Source organism: Anas platyrhynchos, chromosome 3 (assembly GCF_047663525.1).
Source record: "Anas platyrhynchos isolate ZD024472 breed Pekin duck chromosome 3, IASCAAS_PekinDuck_T2T, whole genome shotgun sequence".
In the NCBI taxonomy this organism is placed as follows: Eukaryota; Metazoa; Chordata; class Aves; order Anseriformes; family Anatidae; genus Anas; species Anas platyrhynchos.
Window position 1 is genome coordinate 34464882 of NC_092589.1, and position 14478 is coordinate 34479359.

General features: G+C 37.4%; 1 protein-coding gene across 16 annotated transcripts in view; it reads left to right on the forward strand.

The window, feature by feature from the left end:
* Nucleotides 1-14478, forward strand: part of LTBP1 (latent transforming growth factor beta binding protein 1) — a 201462-nt gene that overhangs the window by 58932 nt on the left and 128052 nt on the right. For 11 of the 16 annotated variants that reach the window (XM_038176452.2, XM_038176455.2, XM_038176453.2 and 8 more), the window contains exon 5: nucleotides 9288-9455. In XM_038176452.2, the coding sequence (XP_038032380.1) occupies nucleotides 9288-9455 (168 nt within the window). Of the gene's footprint in view, nucleotides 1-8868; nucleotides 9456-14478 lie in introns of those variants that run through there. The other 5 variants (XM_072035668.1, XM_072035671.1, XM_072035667.1 and 2 more) reach the window with 4 other exon arrangements.

The window sequence follows — 14478 nt, forward strand, 5'->3', positions numbered from 1 at the left end:
TCATCGGTGCCCACCTGAACTGTAATGTATAGCCGTAAGTTTGCATGGGAAGATGCTGAATTCACTGTCTGAGCGTGCAGCTCCTGCAGTATTCCCTGCAGTAGCCTCCATCAGGGAAGATTGAGGTGGACAATAAGGTTGTTGCTGCTTCATTACAGCTGAGGTGAATGTTGTGTAGAATGGCTTTCTGTCCTAGACATTAAGATGATTATCTGCTCCTTAATGTAGCTTGGGGGCTTTTGTTCCCATATCCCTCAAGTGAATACCCATTGGGCCCAGATACCTAAACGTATTGATATCTTGAATGGGAGTCCTCATGCTGGGTTGCTTACTGTTGATGTCTCCAGTCCCAAATGTGAAGCACAGTTGTGAACTTTGAAGCCCGAAGCTCTTCAGGAACTTGAAGTTCTGTTTCAGAAATGCTTCACTCTGAAGAAGACCAGCCTTCCAAGTGTCAGTCTCTTAATTCCCACCTAGGTCTGCAGCTGGAAGCATGCATCTGCCTGGCTGTCCTCAGCAGGACAGTCATCTAAGCCTTGTTAAAACTATTCCACTGTATTGAGGTTCTTAAGGAACACTTTGGCGTAGTCATGGTGGGGTTTGGAGCCACAGCTGTAATGAAGGTCCTCCAATTCCTCAAAGTGTCTAACCCTAAAAGGATTTCAGCTAAATACAGTCTTTTTAGCATATCCTTTTTAATGGGTTCTGCACGTTCCTGTTCAGCATGCTGGTTAGGTTGCTTGCCTCTATGAGAGAACTTCTCTCATCTTTTGTACACAATGCCTAGGACTGATCAGAGGCATGACTCAAGGCTAAAACTTAAGCTTTTTAGCATTACATTCCTTTGCAAATCTAGTCTGTGTAATACCTTTAAAACCAATAAATTTAATCAAACAGAATTGAGGCCATCCTGTCAGACATCTCAAACCACATTGCAGTCTGTTAATTTACTTGCATTGGTATGTTTTTCTGGAACATCTTAAACTATGTAAAGGGAAATGATATATTTTTCACTATAAACTATTGATCAGAGGTGGGTTTTTGTTTTGTTTTTGTTTAACATCATTTTAAACATGGAAAATGGATGTAAGCCAAGTTAGGTTGTTTCCTGCCTGAGGATTGCATGTAGGGAATCACTGCAGGGGGAAAAGAGACAAGGAAGAAAAAAGGTGATTCATTATACCTGCTGACAGAAATCAGATTTCCAATCCATGCATGAATCATTTGTTATGCACCGGGACAGAAGAAAAATTATTCTAATTGCTGTGAATTCCTCTGACTCCTCTGAAAAGGCCATGTCAGTGAGAGGATTTGACAACAAAGGGCTCCTGGATGGGAACATGTAAATATAGCTGTGAATGTTCTTCAAAACTATCTCAGCACTTGTGCCTGCATGTGCTCCTTTGATGTCTAAGTGACAGCCATCTATGGTAAAGAAAACACAATGTACCTGTGTTGTAGACATCAGAGTTTATCAGAATCTGCTGAAGTTGATGAAGAAAGTCTGCTTGAATGAGGCAAGTTTTGCTGTAGCAAATCATTTTAAGCAATGCATTGTGTACTTAGACGTCTATCTTAAACCAAGGTTAAGAGAACTGAAGAATGGTTTATTTGCCTCTCCTACAATCGACCAAAAATTACTGCTGGGGCCAGAAATCATAGAATCACAGAATGGGTGGGGTTGGAAGGGACCTCTGAGGATCACAGAGTCCAACCCCCCTGCCAAACAGGATCACCTAGCGCATGTTGCGCAGGATGGCACCCAAGCAGGTTTTGAGTATCTCCAGAGAGGGAGACTCCGTAACCTCTCTGGGCACCCTGTCCCAGTGCTCTGTCACCCTCACAGTAGGGAAGTGCCCCCTCATGTTAAGCCAGAACCTCCTGTGCTTCAGTTTGTGCCTGTTGCTGGGCACAGCTGAAACAAGTCCAGCTCCATCCTCTTGTCACCTTCTCCTCAGATATTTATATACAGTAATGAGGTCTCCCCTCAGCCTTCTCCTTTCTGGGCTAAACAGAGCCAGTTCTTTCATTCTTTCAGCCTGTCCTTGTACAACAGGTGCTCCAGTCCTCTAAATCATCTTTGTAGCCTTCCTCTGGACTCATTACAGTAGTTCTGTGTCCCTCTTGTTCTGGGGAGCCCAGAACTGGTCACATACTCCATATCTATATGGACACAATATCTATATAAGTGTGTAACAGTAATGGTGACAAGATGACAATAAGAGCGGGGCCGGGGGGAAAGGAGCTGTGGAGGCCACTGTTCATTTACCACCATAAGAGATAGCCAGATCATGTTTTGCTTTTTTGAATAGGCACATTGGTTTTCATAAAGGTAATAGAACTGAATATTTGAAAAGTGACAAAATATCATAAGTTCATCTGTAATGACCAATTAAATACTTGTAAGATCATACAAATATAAAATAAAGTTACAGAAATAAAGTAGAAGGAATGGTGGAATTAATTACATCTGTAATATGTAGCATATATATATCAATGTGTAGCTATCAAAAAAAAAAAAAACAGCTTGAAACACTCATTTCTTGCTCAAAGAGTGTGGCTGAGCAGGTGTGTGCAAGTACACCTCACCTCATGCAGAACTGGGAGAAGTACTGCTAGCTCTCCTAGAGAGCAGTGGATCTTGGATGAAATAAAGCTGGGTCATCTTATTTTTAGTTTCATTGCCATATCTGATTACTGGCAGTGCCTGGGAAAAGAGAATCAGGTATGAAGCGTGTAATGTAATGCAACAACATTTCTGATGAGCACAGATGCACTGCCATACGTAAAGGCAGATGTTGTAAATAGAAATCAAAAATGAAGTTACCCAACAGCTGTGCCTTGTGTTTTTGAATCCATGCGTTTTCCAGACTTTGGCTTGTGCAAAAAAAAACTTTGGCTGTTAAATAGAGTAAAGCTCATATTCTGCCTGTTTTTTAGATAGGCTCAGTTCAGCCTTGCTAACGTTACGTAGGGGAATGGTCCACATCATGGGGATGACATCCTTTTCCAACCTGTCAGAAGAGGATTCAGGATGTCTCTGTCCCTTTGACTATCACGCAGGCTGGGGCTGAGTATGAAGGATCAATATTGCACTGTTGGGGGAGAGAAATAAGTTATACCAACATGAACATTTCAGTAAAGATGTATTAAGTAATCCTGCTTCACTCATCAGCATTGATCAGAGCTCAACTGCAACTGTGTCTAGTTTTGGACAGCTGATTTGAAGGAAGACAAGAACCAACTGAGGGAAATTAAAAGCAAAGCAAGAAAGAATGGCAAACTGCAAAATATGGCTTGTTAGACTGAAAAATGTGAGATGGTTTTGGTTTGGAGAAAATGAGACTGAGGGGGGACTCACAGTAGCAGTCTTCAAGTATGGTAAAGATCGATTTACAGAGGAATAAGATTTTTTCAGAGTTCACCATAGATAAGACCGGGCATAATACATTTGGATTGCGACAGGGGAAATGTGGGTTAGGTATTAGGAATACTTCTTTATAATAAGAAGAAAGACCAAAGCGCAGGAATGTGTTCCTTAGGGAGACTGTGGAATTTGTGTAATAGAAGGGTTTTAAGAATAGACTGGACAGAATTTTTGCGTAGTGCTGTTTTTTTTAACCTGTGAAAAGAAGGGAGAAGAGGTAGGAGAGGTTACAGGATCTGTCAGTCTCTTTTAGTCCTTTCTGTGCCTGGTAAGGGGTGTATTCCTCTCAATGTGCAATCAGAAATTTAGGGAAAATCTGCCTCTAGTCTGTATGTGGATCTAGTGTCCTTATCTCTCCTTTTTTTTTTTTTCCTGTTGTTCTTTTTTTATTTATTTTTTTTTTATTTTTATTTTTTTTATTTCCTTAGTTACAGTAAGAGCTTTAAGTATAGGTATCTCCCAGAGTTTGGAATACCCAAGGTGTATGGTAGCTATGTTTCAGCTTGTTCGGATCTTGCAAAACTTATTTGGTTGTTGTAAACTGATGATTAAGTGATGGTAAAAAAAAATAAAATAAAATAAATCCTTACATATTGTTGCAAGTAAATAAATAAATATAAAAAGATCATTCAACAATAGTTCTGAAAGCTTATCTATTTTACTGACGTGGTTGATTTTTATACTATGTCAGCTTTCCTTTTGGCTGAACAAGCATATCTAGTAGTAAGGACTAAACCAGGTGTAGTGGTAAAATAACTGGGAGACACGTGTTTTAGGAAATAAGTAATTTCCTCTCCTTTCTTTCCTTTTATCCTGTCAGCATTTAATTAAGAAAACAAGAAAGGGGAGGGTTAAGGGAGTTGGTCATCTGAGAATTTAAAACACTGAATCGATTTGCCATGTGAAAACTTACTGGCTTTGATATAAGAAGATAGATTTGCATTCCAAGGTTCTCATGCATCATGGCTATTGTTTAAAAACATATGAAACAGTATTAGATTAAACCCATCATAAATTGTTGTCTTTGGGAATAGATGAGTACAATTTTATTTATTTATTTTTAGATAGAATCTTCAGGCTTTATGAGACGCTGTGTAGATACACATAAAAACATACTGGCTCCAGTGCAGAAGAAGGTTGACACACTGAGTTTGTGTCATTTTTTGAGTTATTAATGGAAAGCCTCCGGTTTACTTAATTGTTTCCTCAGGAGATTTTTCATGGGGATATTTGTCGTAACTGAAGGTATGTTAAAACAAATAAACACCAAAACCCTCCATAATACTAAAAGTCGTTGGAAGAAAATTTTTTGCAAGGATTCTAGGAGAGTTATGTGTAAGCTCCGCCAGACAACTCTGCAGTATAAACTACTGCTTGTGATTTTTATTGTGACTAAATGCATCCCTTTGATTAGGTCACTGTGAAGCAGGAGAACATTATACCCACAATAACATATTTTTTTCAACACATTAAAATAGTTTCTTCTTTTTGCCCCACTTGACCTGTGAGCCAGTACAGTGTAGTCATCTTTTTAACAGAATAACAGTTCTGCTTTCACTCGTGCTGCTAGCCCATTGTCTTCCCTCAAAACAGGGACATGCCACAAATCTTCTGAGATCCACTACAGCTATTGAATACTGTCTAGTTCAATCTTTGCAGAATGCTGGAGCTGTGAGGGCAGCCATAAAACAGAGAAAAAAATGTGTTTATAGAAATTCCTCTAGAAAGAAGCTATGACTGAGCAGCCTTGCAAACAAAGGCACCCAGGAGATTCATAAGGAAACCTTCCCCTTGTATAACTCTGCCCAGGACTGGTTGCATGAGCCACTGTGGCCACCTGGACCTAAAACCTTCCAGCTGCCTCTCTTAACCCATTCACCTTTCAAGCTGATGCAGAAAAAATGAGTTTGTTGTGATGGGCGGTAGGGATGGAAGGGATTCTATGAAGAAATCGTCTTGCTTATATTTTCCACTTCTCCTGCAGTTGTTGTTGTTGTTGTTAGATCATAAATTTAACTCAGCAGGAGCTTGCCATGCTTGTAATATTATATCATACTTGCAGAGATGGAAAGCAAATCATATAAAGGTGGTGCCAATTTTCAGCTAAACTCTCATCATTTTATCCAGGCATCTTTCTTTTTCAGTCTAGCCCAGAGAGTTTCACAGGTTTTGGAAATTATGGGTATATTCTTCCACTGATCTCCTTGGACAGATGTATCTAAGGGTCCTTAGGCGTGAGTGAACCTAGACCAGGAGGCAGGGTGCTGGTGCAGTTGGCTGATCCTTCCTGTTACAAGTTGCTGCCTGCTTCAGGGATGAAGATTAGCTACTACAAGTCATCCTGATTGTCCCATCTTTAGTAAGCCAACAATCTGAATTTATCTCCGGTTAGTTATGCCTTTTTTTTTTTTCCCCAGTAGCTTTTCTGTTGGCTTGGTATTTATGTCTTCTTTCATTATGCTCATTTATTTATCTGCTCTCACATTTGTGTTTTGTCAAAGTCTGGTGTTATACTTAAGAGCATAGTGAGGTGTTTCATTTCCACACATTTAAGATTGGTTTTGAAGATTTTATGATACATTTCTGTCTCTCTATATAAAAATAATGATTTCAGGTATGTTGTGGTGCTGTAGCACCATCATTTTTCTCCAGAAATGAATCTGAGATAATCTATGTTGCAGATCTGTTCATGTCAATGTCACAGTGGCATCATCAGCAAAGCTTCTGGAGTTTAAAGATGAAAATAACCTGTATGCAACCTTAAAATTGTGGTGTCCTTCTTTATATAAACTAGCCCAAGTGCAAAAGAGGCTGAGGCTATGGCAGTAAAGGGCATTTTCTATGGGCTTTCAACGTTCACACTGCCAAACAATGTAAGAAGTATGGAAAGATATAGTTTCATGTTTGGATTAAATCTTTCCCTCTTTATAGAAGATAAAACACACACATGCATGTGCATACATACACAAAACAGATACATACAAACAAAACAAAAACAAATAAAAAAACCCACAGAAGTCAAGGAGATGATTCAAGGAAGTCCAAGATGCTAACCATGCAGACTTTCTGCCGAGTGCTTCCTTTCAGGAGAAGGGTCCACGGTCTCTTTTTGACTGAAATCTGCATGTGTTACGCTCACTGTGAAGGTCTCTGAGCCTTGTGCTAGGTGAGGATAGGCCTGTCTCCTGAGGTATGGCTACAGGCAACTATGAAGACAGCCTCCGTGCCTTGGATTGCCGAAGTCCTTCTCATACACTGATCAACTTTCAGCTCAGATTCCTTCTGAAATGCCTTCAGAAGAATTGAGGAAGTTAAAAGCAGCAACCTGCTAGGCAAGGAAAAATTTACATTTACATTTGTTTTTTGTAAATCTGAAAAAAAAAAAAAAAAAAAAAAAAAAAAAAGGCAGACCTAATGTCAAAAGAACCTGGCTCTTTGTTACTGATATATAGCAAGAATATCCATGAGAATTGAACTGGTTCTCTAGCAAGGGCATCACTGGATGATGATTCAAGTATTTGTAGGGGCTAGGCCCTGCATCACATGGTTTTCAGGCTTCTTGCTGCCCTAAAAAACTGCATTTAAATACTGTTTCATGGATACTCTTTACCTCTGTAGATATAGGCCAGTGTTTTCAAAGGAGCAGTTCAACTGCTGCTCCTATATTCTTTCTCCCAAACTTATATGCAGACATCTATTCATGAAAAATGGGTGAGAGGCAAATTTAGTTTCCATTCAGTCTCACATTAAGGCATATCTTCTAGAAAAAACTTAGGCTACAGAATTTTTCTAATAAAATGTGAACTATGTAATGAGAATTATTTTTTTAAAAAGAGTTTCTTGTTATTAGCATCATGCCTAGATTCTCCTACAGCTTTAGACTCAACAACATAATACAAAGTATTATGAAGGAGAGTTAAGTCACGGTATAATTCCAGTTATACTGGCAAAGCCAATTTTTTTAGCTAGGCTGGAAAACTTGTGTGGGTCCCCCAATACAGTAGTTTTTACAGTGTAGGCAGGAATGACTTTTGACTCAACTAACCATGTTTTTTTAATTATATCACATCCTAAAGGAAAAATGTTACTAAAACATCTGAAGTATAAAAGAGAAAATGGATTGGGCTTTTCTAGGAAAACAATGTATCTAGATACATACAGATACCGTATACGCATGTGTGTGTATATATATATATATATAAAAGGATGCAAATAACATACAAGCACAGTAGTATTGCTCGTGAAGCTCTGTTTGACAAAGGAAAAGCTTAGAAATTCTAGCCTCAGCAATTCACAGGGCACTAGATCTCTGTTCATTGGGAAACGTGTAGTAATAACTTTTATAAGAAATGCTTGGCATCCAAGATTCTGGGGTCTCTAATGAACTGAAATCACAATATTAGCCTTTAATTGAAGTATTTATTTCTCTGTGTGTCAGTGTTTTGCTGCTTCGAAGTATTGTTAGGGAGAATAAGGTGGGAGCATCTGTCATACAGCTGCTGTTGAAATAGAGCTATGCCTTTACTGTAGACAAAACAGTTGGTACAATTGTTTTAATTTGTTTATGAAGAGCTAGAAATAAGAGGCTTCATATTCTTTTGAAGTGGGAAGTTCATGTGTATTTCTTGAGATTTAAAAAAAAATATGTGTCTGGAGGGTATTCTGTAGCTAGGTTGGACGGCAGCTCTCCAGCAACTTTTTTATTTCTATGACAGGAGGAGGAAGGAGATTCTTCTCTTTCTGTGCGTCATTTCTTGGGACTTTTAGGTTTGTTATGAAAGTATTTATGGACAAGTTTTCACAGAGATGCTGTAATATATTTACAAGAACTTGCTAAAGTTATTAGTAAGTGTGCAGAGGGCAAAATGTTTTCTATTTAAATACTTACAAATAGCATCTGTTCTTTCCCCTTAATTTTACTAATTAGTAGTTTTAATCTTTTTTTGGCTTCAGCTGTTAGATGTCTGTTAGGATTAAATACATCTGGTTTAAAATCAAATTCTATAACAAGTAGTAGTTCTTCTAATGAGCTTAATTGAAAATTAGTGCCTGCTCAGTCTTCATTACATTGAAGGTTTTTAAGTGACTGTAAGGAAGTACATTAATATATGTGTGTGTATATATATATATGTAGCTTTTTTCAACCTTGAGCTCAGAACTAGTATTTTGGGCTATTGATACTTCCTCACCCTTTTCTCTGCCTGAGCTATTTATTACTTAAACAAAGGCTGACAGCAAAGCTCAGTCTATAATATGTAAATCCTTGTGGAGAAACGGTGCCAAAAAACTGTGAAAAAATGGGTCCAGGCAGCTGCGTCACAAGGTTTGACCACTTCGGGCTGGGGTGCCAGGAGATTTGAGACAGATGTTTTCAGACATGCCGCATGCCTAAAACATTTCCAGGGGTCGAGCTACAAATAGTGACTTAATAAGTGCAGAAACAGGAAAAGTATGCAGGAGGACACAAGAGTTTATTCACCCCTAGGTGCACAGCCAGCCTCTTTACATTACATCTGCCTGTCAGGGTTGGCTATTTAAGCTGTCATGCCCTTGGTATTGCTCTTTGTCTGACTGTGAATAAAGTGCAGCATTGTGATTACTAATCCCACTCCAGTGACTTGACTTTAAATGTGGTTTTGGAGCGTATCCCGGAGCTCTGTTTGCTAAGCTTCCTACTCCTGTTTCAGAGACACCACTGGAGATCTATGAGAGAGAGCACTGCAGACTGCCCTCCTCCTGGAGACCTGTCGCCTTTTTCCCCCCCCCGCCTTTTTTTTTTTTTTCAAAACTTTTTGAAGGAAATCAATGGATACCAAAGTGTTCTGTTTATTTTTCTTTTTTTCTTTGCCTCCGCTGACAGTGGGAAATCACACTGGTCGCATCAAGGTGGTCTTTACACCCAGCATCTGCAAAGTGACTTGCACCAAGGGCAACTGTCAGAACAACTGTGAGAAGGGAAATACCACCACCCTCATCAGTGAGAATGGCCATGCTGCTGACACTCTGACAGCCACTAACTTCCGAGTAGGTAAGTACCCTGAAACTGTATTTGTCCTTAGCTGTCCTCTCTTGACTAACAGAGGGAGGAGATATTTTCTTATTAATACCAGTTGTGCATCTGCTGCTCTTTGTTTGGAGGGCTGTGCTGAGAAGGAACCATTGTATGTTAGACAAGCTTTCTGGTATCCTTCTGAAATTATCCCAAAAGTTCCTTTTGTGTTACAGAAAGAAAAAAAAAAAAAGAAAAGATATTTTTCATTTGAGTTTTCAGCTGCAGGGCTACAAATTGCTAAGCTGAAGCTTTTGGTAAAATCAGTCCCTCAGAGGTTGTGTTGCTAAATAGAGGAAATGTCAGACTCCACAAAAAGTTCTGTGTTTCCTCCTCTTATTTGTTGAATAGGTATCAAATGCACATAAAAACTTAGCTAACACAGTGAATGTCTTCAAAAAATTGTTCAAGAGTTCCTTAAGACTGCAGAAAAAATAAAAAAGAAGGTTATAATTTCTTCTTTACTGCTGGGAATAAGTCAGATTTCATATTTGCCATTTTTAAAAATTGAGCAAATATTAGGTCCAATTATTGAAGCTAGTAATTTCTCTGTTAGTGTCTAGTCTTTCTATTTGCTCAATAAAGAGTACCAACAGTATGCCAGTCTAAACCCTGTAACTGTTCGAGTGTACTAAAACAAACCCTGAAAGCTGGGTAGATGGATTAGCATATTTTAACTGTACAATTTATGATGTTCATAGGAATTTGTGTGCAAATATTAGTCTGGTAAGCTAAATGAAATTCAGATATATGGATGCATACTTAGACACTTTATTCTTAACTGCTTGTGAAAATAATTTTATCATAATCATGAAAATATCGTAAAATATCTGCAGAAAAAATAACTTTAAAAATTAATTATTTTGCCAATATGTACTCAAAGAATGCCAGATATGAACATTGTAATTTTAGTCTCCTTCTAGTATAAACATAATGTCAGGCAGTGCTGATGCTGGCCAATACTTCCCTTTTTAAAGTGCACTATATTTCAGGCTCTGAGGGGGAAAAAAGCTATTCCAAATTATTATTCTTTTCATCCAGACAGACGATACAAAGAGCAGTTCCCTTTCTTAAGACTCCTACTAGACTAGACTGGGGATGAAAGCTCCTGAAATGAATAACACATTCCTTGATAACATCCATATTTGTAATATATAAATGTTTTGGAGTAAAAATAATAAGGAAAACTTTTCAAAAGGGCAATAGAGTACACTTTATTTATGCTTGTTTTGATGCATTAAAAATGAAATTTTTTTTTAGAAAGAATGGTAAATGAAATACTTTAAACTTGTGTTTACTGTTAATACAGTTGTTTTATTTTTTAACCAGTGTTTTGGCAAGAACCCCAGTTAAGTAAGTTTTTGGTTTAATTTTTCAGACTTCTGTGAAAGGATAGATAGGGTTATTTCCCCTTCTTTTCTTCCTTCCCCACGCTTCATATGACCTAATTTCTTACTGAAATTATGAAATGTTGAGAACGGGCGGTCATGTAATTTGTCTGCTATGTAAATCTGTGTTGTAACACGACCTTCCCTCAAATACAAACTTGGAGAGTGGAAATTGACCTGTAAAGGCACGTTCCACACCTTCCTTCCTGGCCTCAGGCCATGCAGGTTGTGATTCACTGTGTACAATAGCCTGCTAGAAGTATTCAACAAAAGCAGTTCATAAGAGTGTTTGATGGAAAGTTAAGGGAGCATTATGTTTAAAAATGTGTCAAAACAAGTCAGGACACATCTAGTGGCATTTTTAATCTGTCTGTATCTATCTTTCATGTAGTCTTTAAAAGACTAGAAGTATTTACCACATCTCTGAGTATCATGATTTTAACAGAAACGAAATAAGAAAGAGATCTGAACTGTGACTCCAAAGCTCTCCAGTTAAAAATGCTGAGTGAACTGAACTTCTTAATATTAGAAGAGGAGAGATCCCTCTCCTCTAGGTCGAGTTCTGTCATTGGTCACAGATTTTCTGAAGCTTTTGAATCAGGGTTTAAAATGTCAATTATTGAAATTATTTCAGTGTCCTTTATTCTCCTTTCTTTTAACTAGTATCCCATTAGCTCAGACTTGTCCTGATCAAGATGTCTTGTGATACATAAAGCAGAAGTAATTTGGGTCTTATGAGATCATTTATTTTTATTATATTTTTTAACATCTGTGTTATGCTTTGCTTGTGCTTTTTGCTTTCAAGACCCAGTTCTAAACTTGTTTACTTACTGTTTAACCAAAATGAATGGAAATTCTTCTTCTGAGCTTTTGACATTTTAAAAGTGCAACCATGAAAACAGAAGGTTGTGTCAGAAAATGCATACTTAAAGCAGTGAGTAGCACGGTTTCAGTAGTTCTTTTAAAGTATTTCTTCTTCCTGAACTCAGAAAAGATAAGTTCACATGCCCTATTTGGAAAACCAACTCCTATTACTAATAATAGACATCTCCTTTGAATGGGAAATTAGGAAACAGCTTTAGATAGTTAGATTGTTGTTAGGTCAAAATGCATTTCCTTACCAGGAGCAGCTCTCTAGCACAAAAGATTTAATTCAGATTCTCTGATGACAGATTGCAGTTAGCTGTCATTTTGCTTGGTTCTTAAAATTCATTATTTCTAATAGTGAACAGAGTAAAAATTCATGTTTAGCTTTTAAACTTTCTACTGAACTTCAAAAACATTTTTTATTTTTGAAGAGAATAAGCTGCAATGCCTGCACTAAAGCTCCTGAAGTTTTTCCATGGGTTGTTTCAGATTCTTAATGCTTGCTCAGTTGGTCATTTCAGCTGAAACGTGGTACCAGTGAAGCCAGGCAAGGAACAAATCCTGTTTCCTGAAAATTTTACTAGATATGGATAAACCATTAAAAATAAAAACCCACAAGAAGAAACAGATTGGGGAAAATGTAGCTTTTCAGGTAGTTGAGATTTTGCCTGTTTTCATAAAGAGTTCTAGCATTTCAATTGAAGGTGATGAAAACTTGGTATTTAAAAAGGAAGGATCTCCTTGATTGCCAGTATGCTTCAGTGAAACAGCTTTTTCTTTTATAGTTTCATTTTGTGAATGGGCTATGTTGCACAGTTAAACTAACCAACCTCCCATATTTCATTGGCTTGGAGAATGAAAGCATTTAATCTGACTGGAAACTTCTGCTGAATAGATGATCCTCGTTATTCTATTGGATTGGTGCATGTGAAGGTTGTATGGTATTTCAGTTCCGATATATCTACGGAGGCTTGTAAAACAGGGTTGGTATATGTGCATAGGAAAGGATGCATATAGAATAACATATGAGCTTCCTGTCTCATTCACTGTTGAAGTTACTCAGTGACGTGTCCTGTTTCTCCTCAAAATGATTCCACATTCCAAAATACCCTATTTTTGAAATGAATTTTCTCTCTGTAGGGAGTGGGAGGACAGTGACTAATTTCTAGCTGTAAAATGAAGCAGTAAGAAATTAGGAAATGCCCAAGCTAATGTTCTTCATACGCTTTAATTTTTGCCGTATTGTGCATATGTATTTAATTATAGGTTTATGTACTTTTTTTTTTTCCACAGTATCCTTACCTCTTTCACTGCATAGGAATGACAGAACTTAGTAAGAGAAGCAGTCATTTAATACTCAGGTTTTTATTCACTGTTCATTTGCAGCTCTGTGTCTCATTTCAAACAGTTCATTTAAGTTGTTATGAATGGGAAGTTAAAAAAGAATTACATATTATATTCAGTGGAAGTGCGTATATTTCTGCAGAAATTTCGTGTCTGAGCACTTGGCAGTATTTGTGTCAAAGAGGGATATAACAGCACTCTGCAGGTGCAAACCAAGAAGAGTTCAAGATTTTTTTTTCCCCAAGACCATAGAAGATGTAGAAAGATCAGAATGTTGTGGCAGAGGTGGCGATAGCATTAGTGCTCTCCCGCTCCCCTTTAGGTCACCCTTTAAGTCTCTCTTCTTTTAACTTTCCCTTCCTCTCTTCTGATCCCTTTTTGTCCCTTTATAATTGTCAAGATGAAAATGTGTCTGGTCCTTTGTATTTTGGAGACACTTCAATCATAAATATTAGAACTCTCAGCATGGATCACAGCGATCTGCATCTCCTATGCCCTATTGCAATAATGCTCGAATGATATTGCCTCTCAAATTTTGTCACTTTCCCTACTGGAATTGTATATCAAAGATTTTTCCTGTTCTACTGTGTTGAATCTGTACAAATGTTTTTGAATAGTTGAGGTTGTCCAGAAGTTTCCAATTATGTACAGACAGAAACTTCCAAGAAGAAGCATAAACATTTTACTCAAATTTTATTTGGTCTACTGTTGAAAGTAATGAAAGAAAATTTGCCCAATATATTTTAAAACAATAAGTTATTTGAAGGTAGTTTAGTAAAGAAGGTCACTATGTAATTATTATTCTAAGGGGATTTCCTATGTAGGAAACACACTAGGGAGCATAATTACTCAGAATTTTAAAAAGGTAAAGCAGTTATTGTTTTATGAAAAGTTGATTTAATTTCTGAATTTATGATCATTAATTTCTATTGATACTTTAGAAGTTAATGTGCATCTCCTTATTCAAGCACTTTCGGTCTTATAAAAAATGTCGGAAACTTCATAGTGTTGGTTAAAAAAGGTGATGATCTGTAAGTATGCCAACAAATTATCAGCTATAGTTGGTGTATGACAGGAGATACAAGTATGGAATGAATGGAATTTAACTTTTTTTTTTTAAGGGAATTGATTTTTGAACTCAATGTTGGTGAAACCAGGTTTCATTGGTAAAAAAACAGGATTCAAGCTGTACTTTTTCTTGTTGCCATTTGTTGTGTAATAAAGCTGTTTCTCTGCTCAGTGTGTTACATACCAGCCTACTATATTTAACAGGTACTGTAAGGCTATGACGTTTGAGGAAGATTCATCAATATTGATCGTCATTAAAAAGCAGTTATTGTAAATAATATTGGAGGGGAAAATTGATGACATGTAAAGGCTTGTGTGCCAGGAAAGGCAGATTG